Below are 19370 nucleotides of genomic sequence, written 5' to 3' on the forward strand. Positions count from 1 at the left end.
TAGCCTCAAACATAGCTGAGGAATTGTGCTAACAAAATGCCAGAAATTTCTTAGTTCATTTCCTTTCCCACCCAATCTTTTTTTAAAAAAGATTTATTTATTTTTAGAGAGAGGGGAAGGGAGAGAGAAAGAAACATCAATGAGTGGTTGCTTCTCTCATGCCCCCTACTGGGGACCTGGCCCGCAACCCAGGCATGTGCCCTGACTAGGAATTGAACCAGCGACCCTTTGGTTTGCAGGCTGGTGCTCAATCCACAGAGCCTCCCCACCCAATCTTTTCTTGTTTTCTTTCTTTTATTAAAATGTTCATTTAAAACGTTTTTCTTTTCCTTCTCACCTGAGGACACTTTTCATGCCTCTGAGAGAGAGGCAGGAAGAGACCCTGCTGCACCCGGACAGAGGACCAAACCTGCAGCCCGGGCACGTGCCCTGAGGGGAATTGAACCCACGACCCTGTGGTTACGGGACGATGCTCCAACCACCTGAACCATGCCGTCTAGGGTTTCTGTCTTTCCTTTTCTACTAGATGGCGTGATCTGGCAATGCCTCCGACGCCACCACGGAGCCCTCAGGCCCCCCGCAAACCTCACGCAGAAGGAGGGTCTGCGGTCAGCCTGGGAAGTGCGCAGTGAGCCCTGTCCAGGCCCGGGCTCTGCGCAGGGAGGGGGGCCAGGGGGGCAGAGACCACCGACCACCGGCCGAGAACACGACCGTGTCACCACGTTCCACAAAAGACCTGCCAGCGTCCCCAGGAAACGGGCGAGGAGCGTGCGGAAGGGACCGTGGCCGAAGTCCTTGCTGAGCTCACTCGCCCGCCGTGGACGCAGAACCCGACAGACGCCACGCCCAACGTAACCGTACACGCGCCACTCACCCCACGTCCCCTGCTCTCGGCAGAGGGTTCAGGGCCCACGGGGAGGAGGAGGAGAAGACATTGTAAACAAACAGGAGGCCCAGACGCGCCACGTCCTTAACCAGTCCCACGAAGCTCCGCTGCACCCTGGACCGAGCGCTCCGGCCGCTCCAGGGACAGGCCAGCCTCCCCTGCTGTGCGGCGCTGCTGGCCGCCGGCCTCCTCCCCGGCTGCACCCATCAGAAGGGGGGGGGTCTTCCCCCCTCCCCAGTGAGGCCACGGCCCTCTCATCCCGCTCGCGTCAGGGGCTGCTGACTCACACCAGACCTGGCGGGCCTGTCCCGGGCACCCGCTCACACAGTTTACTGCCCGTCTCACGCACAGAAAAGGCGCGGCTGGTGCCTTTTCTGGGAGCTGGGACACGTTTTCAGGTCACATGGACCCGGACCGTACACCCCAGTGACCCTGAGCAAGTCCACTGAGGCTGGAGCCTCAGTTTCTCCCCCTGTGGAATGGGGAGGAAAACGCGAGCACGTCTGCCCCAGGCTCCCTGGGTGGACCTGATGGTGGTGCCCGGGCCCCAGCACAGCCTGGCTCGTGGCCAGCACTCGGTCAGTGTCCGCTGTCTGCCCTTACCCTCCCGAACCCGTCTGGGAACTACCCTACACAACGGCTCCGAGACGCTTAACAGGGTCCCACACTTCTACTTCCTGAACAAAGGAATACTCAGGCACTGCTTCCAGTGTTACTACTTAAGTTCCTACGGTACCGCCTGATTCGGGGGGCGGGGGGTCTCACTTTTGAGTGTGGAAGAGTAACAGGTGACACCGCCCACCGCCAGGTGCAGGTCCCCAGTGGGAGATGGGGATGGAGGCCCAGGGACACGCCAGGGAGCGCAGGCAGGAGAGGGGCAGCCCCCAAGGAAGGGAGGAAGGAAGGAGGCTCCATCTCTAGGACTGGGCGACCGCGGCCGCCCTCCCCGAGCAGCCCTGGCATCCCAGCTATGCAGCCGCGCTGGGGCGGGGCCGAGCTGCGGAGGCACCTTCCAGGGCTGGGGAGACGCGGGGCTGCCCTCTGGCCACCAGCAGGCCCGGAGCCTCCCCAGCAGCTCTGCACACGCACGGGCCTCGTTGGGGCTCGTCACCACACCACTTCAACCCGTCCGGCCTGTGCTGCTGCCCCCAGAGGTAAAGGGCCCAGAAGGCTCTTTAAGGTCATGTTTATTCACACAGGCAGGGCGAGGCAGAGCTGGCCACTGAGCAGAAACGCCACTTCAGCGCAGCCCGGGGTGTATTTCAGGCTCCGCCTCCGACAGGGCGGCCGCACTCCCCGCAGCGGCAGCCTTTATTTATGGCCAGAGGAAGACTGTTCGGGCTGCGGATTTACGGAGAGGGGCTGCCTGTCTGGGGACTGCAGGCTCCGGCCAAAGGCCCAGGAGGGCCGGGGTGCTCCTGGGAAGAGGCGGCCTCAGGAGAGGGGGTGCCCCACCACAACCCTCGCCCCGTCCTGGTCAGCCCTGATCACGCGGTCCCCCAGGGGTCAACAAGGACCACCTCAGGGTGGTCCGATGAGCCCCTCTCACTGCACACCCCTGCTGGCCAGACGAGGGCCCCGGGGTTCTGTGTGAACCACCTCGATCTCCGCACAGCGTGGCTCTGGTCCGCGTCCCAAGACGAGGAAACAGGCCGGAGGAAGCGGGGCCGGCCGTGGACGGAGGCCGTGGGTGTGCCAGCAGCTGCGGGCTGGGGCCCGATCAGAATGGCTGCCCCACAGCGGTGCGAGGGCCAAGCTTCAGGGACCCCTCAGCTGCAGCTCTCCCAGGGACTCGGGCCTAACGGGAACGGACTTCCTGTCGTGGGGAGTGTTTGGGGAGCGCGGTCACGACTGCACACCCCTGGCTCAAGCAAGGCCTCTGGTCTCCGTGTCTCTGAAGGCCGCAGGGCAAAGAGCTGCGTAGCTGTAGTGCTGCCTCTCACGCCCCCAACCGAGGACCTGGCTCGCAACCTAGGCACGAGCCCTGACTGGGAATCGAACTGGTGACCTTTCGCCTTGTGGGACGCTGCTCAGCCGACTGAGCCACCCAGCCAGGGCGGCACGGAACGCGTCTGACTGGCTTTCCCGGACCGTTAGCTCCCCGAAACCCTAACTGTCCTTCAAGCCACAACTCAGGAGCTACTTCCCCGAAAAGCTCTGCGTGACCGTGTCCAGCTCCACAGCCCACAGGGCCTCTGCTCAAGGTCTGCACCTCCCCCGACGTCACCCACGCCCGGCCTCAGCGCGAGGCCCCGACACGCATCTCCTCCCGCCTGCTGGACTGCCGGCACTTCTCAGGGGTGGCGGGGCCGCCCCGCACGCCCTGACCCACGCAGGAGAGGCCCTGTGCTCGTGGGGCCCCGGGAAGAGGGAGCAAGAACGCTGTCCCTGTACCCACTGGGACTTCCGGTGGCCAGTCCCAGCTCCTGCTCCACAGATGCCCTGGGCCAGATGACCTTCAATGGTCTGAATCTCCGGCGGCGGCAGTGGCAGCAGGTCCCTGGGCCAAGGACAGAGTGAGTGTCCTCAGACCTGACGACTGCTGTGCTCTGGGTGGCACCCTTCGGAACACCACGCTGGCCTGGTGACAGGCCCAGGACGCCGGGCGGAGAAACTCGGGACCCCAGGGCCACCCCGAGAGCGGTGCCCAGCCCCCTCTGTGTGGGGCGCGTCTCGGATGAGGGCAGAGGGCACGTGCACAGTGTACGGGGGCTACGCTGGATCAGATGGGGGGCTTCCTTTTAAAGAAACAAAGCATCTTCATCAGCTCCTTCCCTCGGGCTCCTCAGTGGAGCTGGTGCTAAGAATTTAGAACTTCCGAAGCCACACACCTCCCTAAGTCCCAGGCATGAGGAACCAGGATGTTCTCACAGCCAAGCTTAACTTAGATGCCCCCCAATCCTCTTCCATTCTGCAGCCAACGGTCCCGTTCACGGACGGCACTGCAACTCCGAACTGCTCAGAAGGGATGCTCTGGGCTCTCTTCTGAGAGTTCACACTTACTTTCTGTTTACGGGGAAAAACAGACCAGAGCAGGGGCTGGCTGAGGCCCAGCGGAGCGCGTCTGTGACAGTGGCTGCCGGAAGGGTCTGCGCAGACCCGGGGCTGGGGTGGGGGTGGGGGTGGGGGGAGAAGAGTGTTTGGCCTGTGCCAAGTGGAGGGTGGCTGAGGGCTCTGTGAAGCTAGGCCCTGGTACCCCTCCCCCAAAGAAGGCACTCCAAGGTCCTCGCAGCAGGCAGGACCGTCCTAAGCTGGGCGCTGGGTGGTCCCAGAGATGCAGCCTGGGCACGACCACACTGGGACCCTGAGCCGGACCAGGCTCTGAAAGCCACCAGGGAACCTCATCGCTGCAGGGGGCGAGGGGAGTCCAAGCAGGCCAAGCCACTGGCCAAGTTCCCACGAGCGGAATCCGAGCAGAACCGGGACTCGAATCCAGAACTCTAAAAGCAACGACGGCAGTAAGCGTTTCTGAGCTGGCCGTGTGCCGGGCAGTCCCCTAAGAACTGACCTAACGCTCACGCCCCAGAAGAGGAGGTGGCGAGTGAAAGCTCGGCCCGCTTCGGCGGAGGGAAACGGGGATTGGGGAGCAAAGACAGACCGCGCGGGGACAGACGACCGCGGCGGGGGGCGGGCGCCGCTCCCTCCCCGGGTCCTTCCTGCCGCTCACTCTCACCTGACCCTTGACCCGATGGAAGGGGGGCGACGGCCGTCGGGTTTTTGGGCAGATGCAGATTCCGGCACAAGGTCAACTCTCCGTCCCCTACAGAGCTAGCGCCCCACGTTTCAGAGGAAAACCGCTCACGAAGATGGCCACCGACACTCCCCCTCTGCCCCACCCCCTGCCAGCAGCCCCCTCCAAGGGGCAGGCCCCTCCCCCAGTCCTGGAATGCGGGCCGGCCTTGTGACCGGGCTGAGGGAACGCAAGGGAGGGGGCGCAGTACCCGGGCCGGGCCAGGCCTTGAGATGCCTTGCACGCTCCCGTCCGTTTCCCGGGGGCCCTGCCAGCTGCCCTGCGAACAGGCCCAGGCAGGCCCGACGGGGGCCGACCCGTCACGTGGGCTGCGGCCAGCCCAGCCCAGCCCAGCCATCCCAGCTGAGGTTCTGGGACGTGAGCAAGTCCAGCCTGGGCCAGATCAGCAGCCCCCTGCCCCGGACCTGTGTCCCGGGCAATGGGACATGGTTACTGTGGCTCGAAGGGACGACGTCTTGGGGGCCTGTCACACAGCAAAGGCTAACGGTGCCGCCCTCCGACCCCAGCTCTCTCCCAGGCTCCCTCTGCGAGGGGAGTTTCTCTGTAACCACGGAACAGGTGAAGGGCTGGCCCAGGGGGATCAGGGTAAAAAGGCCACGATGCCTCTGCAGTCTACGCCTGAGCGATAATGCTACGAGTGTAGCCACGCCCGTCCCCCCACCCCTACTCCCACCCTGCGCCCCCCACCCACTCACGCGGCCCTTCAGCACAGAGCACCGTCCCCGCGCACCCTGTCCCGCCAGGTGCAGGGACCTGTCTGCAGGAGGACAGAGCCAGCGACGAGCAGCGGCACCCTCGTCGGGAGGCACGGGCCGCGGGCGCAGAGCGGCAGGGGCGACTCACCGAGGGCACGGGCAAGGCGCCGTGCCGGCTGAGAAAGGAGTTAGAGACGGACACACTGATGCCCTGAGTGGCACTGCCGTCCTCGGGGGTGAAGGCCACTCTAGTTTGCTGGACACAGTAGGAGACAGAGGAGAAGGAAGAAGCAGCATAGGAGGCCTGCTGGGCAGAGGGAGGAGAGGAGACGGGAGGAGGGAGAGAAGCAGAGAACAGTCAGGCGTGTGTGCGCGGGCCGGGGAGGCTGTGGCCCAGCTCCGCTGGGGCACTCTGGAGAGGGAGGCTTCTCGGCCCAGCGTGGGGTCAGAGACGCCCGCCAGGGCCACCTGGGCAAGCGGGCCCCCTCCCCGGCTTCCTTACGACAGAGGGAAGGCTACCTTCCCCCCAGTTGTGCCCACCAGACTCGCTGCCTCCCGGGAGGCTGGCCGTGGTTCTGTCTGGTTGGCCCCCAAGCCCACAGAACGTAGGAAGAATCAGGGGCGCCTGGGGCTGGGCATAGGCGAGGGTCCCAAGCACAGAACTGCCGTGCCCTGGGGGGCCACGAGGAGGAAGCCAGGGCCCTGTTTCTCTGGTTGGCAGCTGCGTCCCAGAGAAGTCGGGGCAGCACCTCCGGTCCCCGCAAGAGAGGAGATGGCCCGGCCGGCCTCCCTGGCCACACCTCAGCGGAAACACTGTCTCCCCGGCCAGCAGGGGGCAGAGCAGCAGCAGAGGCCTTCTGAACAGGACGAGGCCCCTGGTGCCCTTCCTGGAGTGCCCGGCTGGACGGGGCCCTAGAACCTGCCCAGAGCCCACTCGGTCAGCCAGCCGGCAGCGAGGAGCCAACGGCGTCAAGGCAGCAGACAGGCGCAGCCGGTGGGCCCTGCTGCCGGGCCCCAGGACCTGTGGGACCCGGCCCGTGCAGGCTCGGGCTGCGTCCCCTGCTCGAGTCCCCGCTCAGCTGTGCTTTGGAGGGAGGAGGCCGGCGCCATGCCTCAGACCCGCGTGGCCGTCCTGCTGCAACAGAGCTCGTTTTCCCTGGGACCTCCCTGGGCAGGGCAGAGTCGGGCCCCTGATGGAACTCAAGGCCACAGACGGCCCTGCACAGACCCTGCCCTGGGCTCCGGCCGAGCCCTCCTCTCTGGGAGGGGTGCACTGGGGCCACAGGAGGGAGAAAACAGTGCACGAGACTGGCGGCAGAGAGAGCCCACCAGCCAGGCCCGGCTGTGTGGGGCTGCCTGGGGGTGGGGTGCGGGGAGAGGGCAGAGCAGGGGCCGGATGCACACGCGAGCTGCTCAGGGCGGAGTGAGAGCCCCTCTGTGGGACTCGGCGAGTTCCACACCAGCCCCAGGCCCCGCTGGAAGGAGAGAGGGTTAGACCTGCCCCGAGGAAGGCCTGTGAGGATGGAAGTTCTGGCCACTGGGGCGGCACAGAGAGGCGACGGGGGGGAAGGGCTGCTTACCAGCTGCCGCTGCTTGGGAGGCAGGGCGGGGGGCGGCGCCAGCTCCGGCGGGGCGTCCACGCTGCTGAAGGAGTCGGTGAAGCCGTACACCTCCATGAGGAGCCTGTTCTTCTGCTGGTAGACGTGCTCGTTCTGCGGCGTCTGGTAGAACACCGACGGCTGCGGCTCCGAGTAGTCCTCCAGCAGCTGCATGTAGGCCAGCACTGCGGGACAGGGGGCCCGGTCTGTCACCGTAGCTGGGGCAGCGAGACCAGCCCAGGGGGGCGCCCCAGCAGTGGGCACACACGCCCAGGAGCAGGAGTGGACACCGAGAGTGGGCCCTGTCGGACTGGGCTCCGGGTGACAACGACACGTCACGTCAGTGCAGGCTCCCCGACTGTCACTGGCTGTGGCGTCCTGGTGGTGGGGGCAGGGACACACAGGGACTCTGTCCTGCCCATTCAGCGTTGCTGTGAACCCCCAACCGCTCTGAGAAATAAAGCCCGTTTTTAAAAGCACACTGGGGCATCCGGCGCCCTTGCCGCACACCCCGGGGGTTTCCAGGCACAGGAGGGGCAACAACCGTGTGTGGGCGGGGCTCGAGGACCGCACGGCCGTCCACCTGCAGCCCCAGGAACACCCGCAGGATGTCCGCATGGCCGTCCCCGCTGCGTCCCCAGCCTCTGAGCCGACTCTCCCCGCTCTGTGGCTCAGGCTCTGCCTGGCCACCCTTTCTCCGAGCCTCATGCGCACAGGAGCCCCACCGTGTCCCCTCATTTGTTGGGGGCTACCTGGGGGTGTCATTTGTTCACCCAATTTTTAATGAGCACCTACTATGTGTTAGGCACTGACCCAGGGGCTGGGACTACACAGAGGCCAGCACAACAAATCCTCTGGCCCTGGGGATCCGCCGCACCCTCCAGGAGACAGGAAACAGACCCAGGCGGGGTGAAGGCCGGGGCACAATGCCCCGTGGGGAACAGAGAAGCGGGGGTGCGCGTCTAGGAGATGGACGAGCTACGCAAGGGTGGGGAAGAGCCCCCACACGAGGCTCCAGGCCAGACAGAGGCCAGAGGGGCACGGGGCCCGGCGACAGTGAAGGAGATGAGAGGGTCCCCGGGAGGTGGGCCGGGCCGGGAGGCAGCCTCGGTGCTGGCCTGGCAGGGACCCTCGGAGGGCCCCAGGGAGTGTCTGCAGCTGCCTCGTCTCGGGAAGACCACCCGGAGCTGCCGAGGTGGTCGGGCGGAACGTCCCGGTGGGGGGAGGGGCCGGCAGAGGCCTGGGTCGGGGCGTGTTTTCAGAGTGGACACACGCGTCCTGCCCACCGCCGCGTCACTCGTGTGCACATGCAGCAGGTGCCCGCCAGAATGGGCAGAATGGACGGACGGACGGATGGACGTGTCCCTCAGCACCTGCCCCTACCTGGTGACTTGCGGAGCCCGGCCAAGCAGCTGGGGCGGGGCGTGTACAGCACCCACTGGGTGTGCAAGGAACACGGCAGGTACACTCCGCTCTCCCCTTCCAGCGGCAAGGCTTTAAACTTCTCCGGGGGGCAAAGGGTGGAGAAGCGCTCAAGTTCAAATGCATGCACCCTCCCCTCCCCCCAGCCCCGTAAAACCCCTCTGGGGAACCCCAGCCCTCGCCCCCGCTGCCAACTGATGCCACGCTGCTGCCTCTTGGTAGAGCTGCCTGCACCCCGCGGCCCGCCCGGGGGCAGGCTCTCCCTCCTGCCCGCACGGTGGCGGCGCCCACACAGAGGCCTCCGGGGCAGCAGGGTCCCACCCGCCAGGAGGCGGGAAGCCAGAGAACAAGAGCTCAGCTGTCCCGTCTCAGCGACCTCACCCTCGGGGACACCTTCTCTGGAGGTGTGGGGCCTCCCGTGGGTGCACCCATGCGCACGCTATTCCTGACTTTGGGGTCAATGATCTGAGTCCTCTCCGCAGAGCCACACGCCCCTGAAGACCCCAGAGGGTTCTGGGAGCAGCGCCCGTTTGGAGCGGACTGCACCCAGACGCCCGGTGTGCGTGTGAAGCCGTGAAGGCTGGGCTGGGGCAGAAGCCCTCTCTCCCACCCCGCCCGCCTCTGGGAGCTGAGCCTCGTACCCGACATTCCCCACGGCCGAGCCTCGGTCCAGGCTGGCCCGCAACCCGGTAGTGCTGGGTTAGGACCATCACTTCCTCCTCTCGGCGACTGGGAGGAGTGTCCCGGGGTCACAGACTGGACTCCCCAGGCGTCCTCTCAGGAAGTGAAACAGGAACTGGAAATCAGGACCAAGCCTGGAGAGCCTCACATTCAGGGTCCTTTCTCGGGGCACAGAAGAGACCCCCGCTGCCTGGGGCCAGCATCTGGAAGGGGTCTCAGCGAGGAGGGGCACGCCCTGCCTGCTCAATGGGGGAGGCAGGGCCCCCAGCCGGGACGCGGGCCTGCACTGCAGCCCAGATCGTCCTGATCCCCGGCACGGCTCGGTTCGGCTCCTTCACCCGTAAAACGGAGCCGATGACCTCCCTGGCCTGGCCGCAGTGAGGACCGGCTGCAGGGGGTGGTGCAGCTGTAGCCCAGGGCTCTGACGCTGTGTGCTCAGCAGGCATGGAAGGTTCTGCAGGCACGAGTGCTGCAGACACCGGTGGACGAGGTGGAGCCCAAGTTAACAGAAAACACTGCAGCCCTGGAGACCTGCTTGTTCGGAGGGAAGAGTAACCACCTCTCCCTGGCCTTCCTTTCTCCCCAGCCCCAAGGGACGGCCGCCCGCCCCTGCTCTGAAGGCCAGCAGGGCCGCCCAGGCTCCTCGGCCAGGCAGCACCGTGCACCCACTGCAACCTGCAAGGACGTGGTCCTGCCAGTCCTGGGTCCAGGAAGGGAAAAGGAAGGGGCGTGAACCCAAAGCAGCATATTCCCGACAGGGCGAGGGACGCCGGGTGGAAGGGAGGGGCCTACGGCTGTGGACACACTTGCCCGTGCGGAGCGGGGGAGCGCAGGAGGAACCCTTCCTGCTGCCGCCATTTGTCGCTCCCACCACGAGGGCCCTGGCTTCGAATGGGCCAACGTGCACGACACACGGGGGCGACACCACCAGCCTCACGGAGCCGCTCTCCCCGACTGCCCAGGCCAGGGCACAGGCTGGGTGACCCCCAGCGAGGAGCTGGGGGCATGTTACACCCTCGGTGGCCGCTGCCTTGCAGGCCCACCCAGCTGGCCCTGGGGTGGGTCCCCGCTGCAGTTACCCTGGCCAGGTCGCCTCTGGCTCGAGAGGGGCCGCCCTGGGCAGAGCCACCCCACCCCGCACTGGGGAACCTGGAACGTGGAGGCTGTGTGCGGGTGCTTCGCCCGGGGCCAGGCTGCCCTGGCTGCGGGGCTGACGTGGCCTCACACACCTCTAAACGGCCGTGGCGGGTCGGCCAAAGACCACGGCAGAGCCGTGCCGGTGAACCGGGAAGGGGGCGGAGACACGGGCCACGCGGGGCCGGCGGGGAGCCGGCAGGGAGCCGGCAGAAACACCAGCGTGCAGCAGGACTCTACTTGGGAGTCCGGTGGCAAATTCGCAGTTGGGAATATTCAAAATATGAAAACCCAGAGTTTCAGCTCCACCCCTGGGCCCCAGTAACGCCAGGCATTGTGGTATCTGCTCCAAGAGGCGTCCTCGGGCCATCTGGGACCTCTCTGCACAGCCCCCCGGCGTCCTTCGGGACCCTGCGCGGGCCCCCCCGGGGCTGCGGGAAGCTGCCCTGAACCCCGCACAGCCACCTTGCTCTATCTACCCACGGCTGCGGCCACGGGCCCTGACCGCCACGACACTCGTTTCTCTTTGCCACCATGTGCTCAGGCCAGAAGGTCAGCTGACTGCCATCCACAAGAGGCCATGCCTGGGTTCTGTCACGGCCAGAGGAGAGCTCAGCTGACCGGGCTTACGCAACGATCACCAGCGCTGGCACGCCGGTTCCCGGAAGTGTCCGCGTGCCTGTGGTCCTGCCTTTGCCAACCCGGGAGCCCCCCGGCTCGACTCTGGCCCAGCGCCCCAGTGGGACCCGCCACCGGCTTAGGGCGCACACTGCGCTTGCTGACAACGGCGCCACGGAAGCTTACTGTGTTTGTTTTTCTTTTCCGGCAGCGGAGGCGGTTTTTCCGGGTCCCCCGTTGGTGCGGGAACAGTGAAGTCCCCCACAAATCCCACCGAGGCCGAGGAGCCTCCTTGCTGGAAGGGGAGGACAGCAGCGAAGGGCGTGAAGGGGATGGGCTGGGCCAAGGCCGGGTTCTGCAGGTCGTCCTCGGAGATGTTGTCGTACTGGGAGGGGTGCCGCTCGTAGGACACCCTGCAGCCAGAGCTGTCCGTGGTCTGGGAGGCCGCGCTCCGGCGCTTCTTCTCGGGGAGGGCCGGGGGCGTGTCCGCCGGTGGTCCCGGGGCCGAGGGCCCGTCCGGCTGGGGGCAGCCACCGAGAGGCAGCTGGAAGGGATGGCCGAGGAACGGAGACCCAGACTCCCCCAAGGACTCCGGCAGCGGGCTGAGGTTGCAGGCCATGGGCTGAGGTATCTGGTCTGCGTTCGAGAGGTCTTGCTGAAGGAATTCGTAGTCCGGGTCGTAATGATCTGCGTTCGCAACGGGAAAGGCACGCCCATCAGCCATGAGACCCCCCAGGGAGACCCCCCACGCCCGTCCCCAGCCCGCCCATCCCAGCGGGGCGGGGGCGTGTCTGCCGCCGCACTGTGAGGCCCGGGAGGCAGTCTGCCCCCTCGCTCGGCTCCCGCCCGGCAGCCGGGACGGACGGGGCGCGGCTCTCTGCCACCCCGCTCCTTGCGCTTGCCAGTGCTTTTCTGAGCTTCTTAGTTAAAAAAAAAAAAAAAAAAAAATGCATGACCGCTGTAGAGAATGTGGGGGAAAAAACCCATATAAAAAGTCACCTGCAACCCCATAGTCTAACTGCAATGTGATGTATTTCCTTAAAAGTCTTCCCCCTGCCACGGAACTCTTTTCTCCAACTGAACCAGGACACACTCTCGAGGGCCCAGGGCTTTGCCCGCCGGCCAAGTGCCTGCCGCTGAGCTTTGGCGGCCGGGTGTTGCTCCGCTGCGCGGCTGTGCACAACCTGTCCACACCCCCGAGCGGCCGGGCAGCTGCGGTTGCTGCTAGCCCCGACAACCCGGGACGAAGGCCCTCGGGCAGCAGTGTGGCTATAAGCCTCTGATTCTGTTCTTAAGACAAGCTCTCCGCTGCGAAACATCCAGACTGGGGACCTGATCGGCCTGAAGCTCTTCGAGCCCACGTCAAACGGCCTTTCGGGCCTCGCGCGGCCCACACTGCAGGCGGCCAGCACCCACGAGGGCCGGCGTGTGCCGCTCGCCTGCCTCCCCCGCCTGTCAGCAGCTGTCAGGGTCTCCCCTTCGCACGGCTCTGAGCAGAGACGGCTCTGAACTCTTAACGCTGGCGAAGGGGGTCAGGCCGCAACCACCAGGCTGCTCCACCGTGGTTTCACACGGCATTTCCTCTAGACTCACAGCCTTCGAGAGGCAGACCCCGGTGCCCTCGCTGTACAGATGAGGAAACCGAGGCCCGGGTTTGGAAAGACGTGGCCAAGGCCGCGGAGTCGGTGACCGGCATCACTGCACGGCCCCGAGGCGGCCAGCGGACGATGGGATGGGCGGGCGATGCAGACGCCGGCAGCTCACCTAGCGTTTCACAGCTCGTGTTCCGGGAGCACTGCCCGCTGTCCCTGTCCAGCGAGGACAGCTGCTCGTCGGACCTGCTGAGCTTGCCGATGCTGCTACACGGGGACAGGCGGGGCGACTCTCCCCCGTAGGAGTGGCTGCCCCCCGACAGGCGCCTCTGGGCGTAGCAGTCCCCGTCGAGGTCCTCGTGTGAGAAACAGAAACAGCCCCAGTCAGTCCTGGGAGACAGTGGCGGCAGGGGCTGGGCAGGAGGGAACTGGGACGTGTATGTGGGATGGAAACCACCACCCACCCGAAAGCTGGCTGGAGAGGGCCGGTCTGCGACGTCAGCAGTGACCCGCCCCGTCGGGGCCTCCCAGGAAGACGGCTGCAGGAGTGTGGAGTGGGTGGCGGGGAGGGACGGCCGGGGCCGGGCTCAGATGTCCTCGGGAGCTGCCCTGGGCCCCAGCCCTCCACCCCGTCCCCAGCGGACGTGGGGACTAATACAGGGACTGAGGAGGTCACACGCACAAACCCAGAGTCTCCCTCGCTTTTCCGGGGGGGCTGCATTACCTGCCTGTTGATTCCGACAGGCAGACTGGAGCCGCTGGTGGCCCGGCTCATGGGGGCCACGACGGCCACGCGGGTCGGGGATGGAGCCGACTGCCTCTTCTTCGGCGGCAGTGCTGGCGGCGGGCTGGGGCAGAGCAAGACACCCGTCAGCCCAGTCAGCCCAGACAGGTGCTTTCACCAGAGGGGGGCCCGGCGCTGCTCATCCTTGGACACTCACGGCTGCTTTCCGCACCCTCCCCTCCCGCCCCACGCTCCCGCCAAACAGGCCTGTTAGAGGAGCCAGAGGCCTACAACCAGGAAGACCCTTTCTCTTCCTTCTGCATGAACCGCCAGGCCAGCTTCTGCCGGGCCAGGTTGTGAGGCCGGCAGCTGGGCGTTCCAGGCGGGGGCTGGGGGGTGCGGGGCCAGGGCTGGGCCTCACCCCGGGGAGGCCGCGCTTCCCGAGCTTCTACAGAGCGAGGGACCAGGCCCCGAGTCCCTCTCGGCTCAGTCTACCCGCCCACTCATCACGCTGTGTCACAAACAGAGGAGGGTGCCAGGAAGACAGAAAATTACCTATTATCGACCACCCGGATGCCAGGTAAGGGAGGCTTGGGGGGCGCCACCTCCTCCTCAGCGGGGTCGAGGAGCAGCTCGGCCGACTGCGACGCGCTGGTTGTCCTGTTCAGGATCTCCACCTCCCGGTCCGTCAGGGGGAGCTCGGACTGCCTGAGAGTGGCAAGGAACCTGGGGTCACCGAGGGTCACAGAGCACACGCAGGTCCGAGGAGGCTGAGGGTGTGACCAGGGCAGGAAAATGACTGGGGGGTGTGTGGCTGGACACAGGGCCTGGACACTCCACGGTAGAGGTGGGTTTCCACGTGTGGTCTCGTCACCAATAAACAACGGGCTTAGCCAAGCCCCGGACTCTGCGTCCTAGTCTCCCCCTCTGTAGAAGGGCCCCTCCAACCCGACCGTCTCAAGGCTGTCTAAAATGCATGCTCCAATTTGGTTTATATTGGTACCAGGGGCCTGTAGTAGGTCAAGCCAAACGCTCTCAAGCCAAATCCCCAAAACCCAACCTTCAAAGTCCTTTCTGACGAGGAAAGGAAGTTGGTTGGGAAGGGCACGGTGTGGGTCATCGGGCATTCCCACACTAGCCTTAGGAGGAGTCACGCTGACTGTTAACCTTGACATCGGGAGACACTTGCAGGTGCGTGGGAGCTGCGCACACTCGGAGTGACGAGGGCACTCCCCAGGACTCAGGGAGTGACACGGGGCTGTGAGCCCCACCTGCGTGCAGACCCCACGCGACCAGTGACCGGAGGGCTCGGTCAGCACTCACCCGTCGGGCTTGCAGGCTGGGGAGCTGGGTTTCACCGGGCTGGTCGGAGACGGGTGCCCCTGCTTCTCGACGGTGAGTCTGACCAGCTCCTGCACCCGCAGAGGAGACAGGCAGTGAGGCAAGAGGACAGGTCCTCACCGCCGAGCTTGCACCCTGGGGTGGGCTGGCCGGCCGGCCGCCCTCCACTGCCAAGTGCTGTCTCCATGCCCGCAGAGCGCCCGCACGCCAGGCACTCGAGCACCACCTGACTTAGGTAATCTGCACGACTTCCCCAATGTTCCCTGCCCTCCAAAAATACCCGCACAGCACGTCAGGCAGTTTCGAATGTATCAGGCACTTCCTCCTGGAAGGGGAAATGACGAGCCCCACTGTCTCACAATGACGAGTGCACCCCACAGATGAAACCCCCGGGACTGAAATGGCAGACTCCCAGTCCGGGAGTGCAGGCAGCACCGCGCTGGTTCCCAAACGCCGTTCCACAGCGTGTGGGCGGTGCCGCCGCCCACCAGGCCTCCGGCTTTGGGAGGGTGGTTTCCCAAGGTGCCCTGGGAATGGGTGGGGCGGCGGACAGAAAGTTGAGGGTACACGCCCCAGCAGAGAAATGGCTTTAGAAAATCGTTTTTAAAGTAGAGGGGGAGGAGGAGACATCAGGGTCGCTTCTTTGCAGCCCGAACGTGTTCTCCCTGGGTTCGATGGTTCTGACGATCGCACCCACCCAAACGAGACCCACTAGGAAGCACAGAAGGTGCCCACGGGCCCACCAGGCTGTCCCCCCGACTCCAGCCACCGCTGACTTCTACTCCTCCTGCTGCTCTCGCCCAGAACTCCAGGGCGCCAGACAGAGGGGACCACACGGTGTGCACTCTACAGCATGCACTGCCTTTTCCCGGGCAGCTGCGTGGGTACCTAGCCCACAGACCATCACGGCCAGCCCTGCAGAGCGCACAGTGGGGCCGTTTTCAATCTGCTCACGGAGCTGCGCGGCCACCGGCACAGTGACGTCGGGCCTTCTCCTGGCCTCCGAGGGCAGCCAGCCCGGACGAGCCCCGCCGATTCCCACGGCCGCTTGGACGGGCCACCAGCCCTCCCGCCGGCGGCCTGGCTCCTTGCGTGGCAGTGCGTGGATGACCCGCCATTTCTGCACTCACTCCCCGTGGCTGGACATCCCAGCAGGACCTACTCACGCTGCAGGGGTGCACAGGCCCTCGGCACAGACGCCGGGTGGGGGAGTTACAGCAGAGGCAGCAATGGACGCGAGGGAGCAATACAGCAGCGTGTCCCTGCACTGGACGCAGAGCCTCTCCAAAATCAAAATGTCACACACACGGATCACGACAGGTGTGGCAGGGCAGAGAGCAAGTGTCCTTCCCAGAGCCGGGGTCCTTTCAGGAACACCGAAACCGAGAAATGAGGACTACCCCAGAAGCCCCCAGATGCAAACAGTGACTGACGGTCAGCACTCACTGCAGATTCCCCAGCCTGGACGGCACTAAAACAGAAACTCCCAGACGTGGCAGATGGCAGTAATGCTTCGGACGGCCTTTATAAAGGATCGCTTGTCTGTATATATCAAGCAATATTTGCATTCTTTTTATAACAATTTCACCAAGAAAAATGTCATGGACGTGTGCAAAAATCAAACCAGAAACAGTCCTCACAGCGCCACGTGTAACAGGTAAACTGGACTGCTCCGCAGTCCACAACTAAATTAGGTGTTGATCACCGGAACTGTGATGGACCCAAACAACGGGCCGGTGTATCACCCTGAAAAAGCAACCCACGGCCAGCGCGTGCGGCGGGCGGCGTGGGAAAACGAGGTCAGCGTCCGGTGGAAGCCAGTGGGGCGCACACGGCTGACCGCAGAGCGTGCTCTGCAAACAGACCGACCTGGGGGGGCACACAGTGCAGACAAAAACAGCCACGCAACACCCCTGCCCCCCGCTTCCTTGCTCGTGTGGCTCCCCTCTTCCTGAACTTTCTACAGGGAATGTGTGTTCTGCCGGAACACTAGTTTGAAAAGCTCACACGCAGAGGCGAGCCCCGTCCCAGACTCAGAGCCACCCGCTCCAACGGCGGGGCCCACCCTTGGAGATGGGGAGAGAACTGAGATCCCCAGGGGCCAAGTGCTGGGAGGAGAAGGTCAGTGTTCCCCTGTCGCCACAGCTCCGAGGTTCAGTGACGTCTCACAGACGTGGAAGGGACACCCCCCTAGCCGGGGATCACGGACAGGGCGGGCAGGCGACGGGCTAGTGCTCTGCAACAGCCTGCGGGCGGCGCCAGGGCCTGGGGGCGGAGGGAAGCAGCCCGTCGCCGGGCTGGACCAGGGTTCTCGCAGTTCCAGGGGAAGAAAACGAAGGTGTGAGTCTGACGGTCTAGGTTTATAAAAGCCCTGGCGGTCCTGAGTGTGGACCGGAATCGGGAGCACACACTCAATGCTACTCCCAGGGTGTGTTTTGTTTAAAGACCCTGAACAAGGGGCCACTGAGCAGCAATCAGCAGGGATCTTCAGCCCTCGGGCTGCGGCCCCCACGCACCGGGGCTCCGTAATGCAACGTCCGGTTCCAGCGTGGTGGTGAGAAGTGCACCGGATGACTCGTAATTCAATAATTAAAAGGTAAACGACACAACTGAAAATGGACAAGGACCTGAATAGATGGTGAGTTCTCCAAAGAACACACGTGGCCCATGAGCAGGTGAAAAGACACTCAGCACCACCACCACCAGGGACATGCAGGTCAGACCCACAGCGAGGCACCGCTCTGCCCGCCGGGGTGGCTGGGTCAACACGCCAGTAACAAGTGTGGGCAGGGACGTGGGGACACTGGGACCCCCGGGCGCTGCTGGCGGGCAGGGACATGGAGAGACTGGGACCCCCGGGCGCTGCTGGCGGGCAGGGACGTGGGGAGACTGGGGCCCCCCCAGCGCTGGTGGTGGGCAGGGACGTGGCGCGGCTGCTTCGGAAGGAAGTCTGGCAGCTGCCACAACGGCAAACACGGGAACCGTGCGACCTGGCTCCGCACTCCCAGGTGAGCGCCCGAGAGAAGTGAAAACCCACGTCCACACCAACGCTTGCACGCGGATGTCCACAGCCGCCTGCTCATAAGTGCCGGCACGTGGAGCCACCCAAACATCTGCGAGTGAGTAACACGCGGCACAGCCACACAGCGGGTGCTACTGGGGAATAAAAAGAAGGAGGCGCTGATGCGCGCTATGGCACGGATGAACGTCGAACACGTCCCGCTGAGTGGCAGGAGCCAGTCACAAAGGCCACGGAGCACACGAGTCCGTTGCCGTGACCCGTCCGGAAGAGGCAAACCCGCGGAGACGGACAGCGGTCAGCGGCTGCCGAGGGCGGGGGGTAGGGAGATGTCGGAGAAGGTGTGGGGTCACCTGCTGAAGTGACAAAGATGTTCTCAGCCGTGGTGACGGCTGCACAAGTCTGAGCACACGAAAAACCATTAAACTGTACATTTCAAAGGGGTGAGCTGCACGGTATGGGAATGAGACCTCGATAAAGCTGTGACACGAATCGTCAAATACACGCGCCCAGGGTGAAGCCCGGGACACCCTTCACGCCGGAGACCGAGAACCCCGGCGTCCCGGTGCCCCCTCAGAGTGAGCTCAGGGAGCGATGTGAAGCCCCCGCGGCCAAAGATGGGCCCAGGGCATTGCTACGAGCGCCGACGGCAATGAACTGGGCCATCTCGAGCACAGTTAAACTCGAGTCCAAAACGGTGCACTCGTTAGAAGATCTGATTCACTGATTTCTAGAGAGAGTGGGGGGGGAGGGGGAAAGAGAGGGAGAGACACACCAACCAAGCGCCTCTCGCACGCCCCCAGCCAGGGATCGAGGCGGCAACCCAGGCGAGTGCCCTGACTGGGAACTGAACCGGTGACCTTTCGGTTTGCAGGACAAGGTCTGTGGGACGGTGCCCAGTTCACTCGGCCACACCAGTGAGGGCCAGAATGAAATAAACAACACCACCACAAAACCCCTCCATCCCTGGGTGGAACCAGAGGATGCTGGGAAACACTCACTGTTCCGGTGCCCGGTAAGTAAAGGCAGGAGCTCCGCACTGCCCGTGGCCCTCCTGCGGGCCGAGCTCAGGGCGGCCTTAGCTGACAAGGGAGGGCCTCTGCGGTGTGGGTTCCAGCTCGGGAAGGCGGGGGAAGGGCAGACGGAGTGAGAATGTGATGGTTCGCACCCCTGTGACCTGAGGGGGGGGCCGGGCGATCCCCCCCCCCCGGTACCTACTAACACCTGAAAGGGGGCCGGCCTGGGGTGGGAGCGCAGGGCTGCCTGCCCAGCGGCTGCCGACGATGAAAACCTGGGCCCCGCGCAGCGTCCGGAGTTACGGGGAGCTCCAGGGACGGGGCCCGTGTTCCACGATACCCCCCAGGCGTGATCACCGCGAAACCCAGAACTCGGGAGACTGCTAGGGGCAGCGGCAAGAAGAAAAACGCAGCGGAGGGGAGGGGAAACCGGCCAGGCCCACTAACGGGCTGCAGCGGTCGGACCTCCTCATCCCGCCGTGAACGACGGTTTGAAGGCAGCAAACCGCGCCCCACAGGCCAGACCCGGCCCAGGGCTTGCTTTCCGTGAGGCCCTCCAGGTAAGGATGCTTTACTGAAGAAGATCAAAATTTAAAAAGTCCAACAAGGAATATGCAACAGAGGAGGTAAGTGGCCCGAGAAGCCTAAAATACCGACTATCTGGTCCTTCCTGGAAAAAGCGTGCCTCGTCCTGAGGCACCTGTCAAGCTGCCGACGGGGCAGGATGGGGCCTGGGCCCCGCTTCCAGGGCCCCCCCCCGGGGGCGGGGCAGGCGGAGGCGCAGGAGAAACGCCGCCTGCCGAGCGTGGCCCACTGTGGGGACTCCGCGATGGGGCTCAGTCACATAGTTCTCTTTTTTGGCAAACGTTTGAAATTTTTCACCCCAACATTTA

At 64.7% G+C, this 19370-nt stretch overlaps 1 protein-coding gene across 12 annotated transcripts in view; it reads right to left on the reverse strand.

Moving 5' to 3' along the window:
• RAPGEF1 (Rap guanine nucleotide exchange factor 1) overlaps positions 1–19370 on the reverse strand; it is a 99080-nt gene that overhangs the window by 15962 nt on the left and 63748 nt on the right. For 7 of the 12 annotated variants that reach the window (XM_045845989.1, XM_045845981.1, XM_045845984.1 and 4 more), the window contains 7 exons: positions 14425–14513; positions 13657–13809; positions 13102–13225; positions 12550–12733; positions 10972–11472; positions 6913–7115; positions 5481–5639 (listed from right to left, as the gene is read on the reverse strand). In XM_045845989.1, coding sequence (XP_045701945.1) covers positions 5481–5639; positions 6913–7115; positions 10972–11472; positions 12550–12733; positions 13102–13225; positions 13657–13809; positions 14425–14513 — 1413 coding nt within the window. The remainder of the gene's footprint in view (positions 1–5480; positions 5640–6912; positions 7116–10971; positions 11473–12549; positions 12734–13101; positions 13226–13656; positions 13810–14424; positions 14514–19370) is intronic. The other 5 variants (XM_045845992.1, XM_045845991.1, XM_045845990.1 and 2 more) reach the window with 2 other exon arrangements.

The sequence above is a fragment of the Phyllostomus hastatus genome, unplaced genomic scaffold, assembly GCF_019186645.2.
Source record: "Phyllostomus hastatus isolate PE091 unplaced genomic scaffold, TTU_PhHast_1.1 phas_contig_495, whole genome shotgun sequence".
Classification (NCBI taxonomy): Eukaryota; Metazoa; Chordata; class Mammalia; order Chiroptera; family Phyllostomidae; genus Phyllostomus; species Phyllostomus hastatus.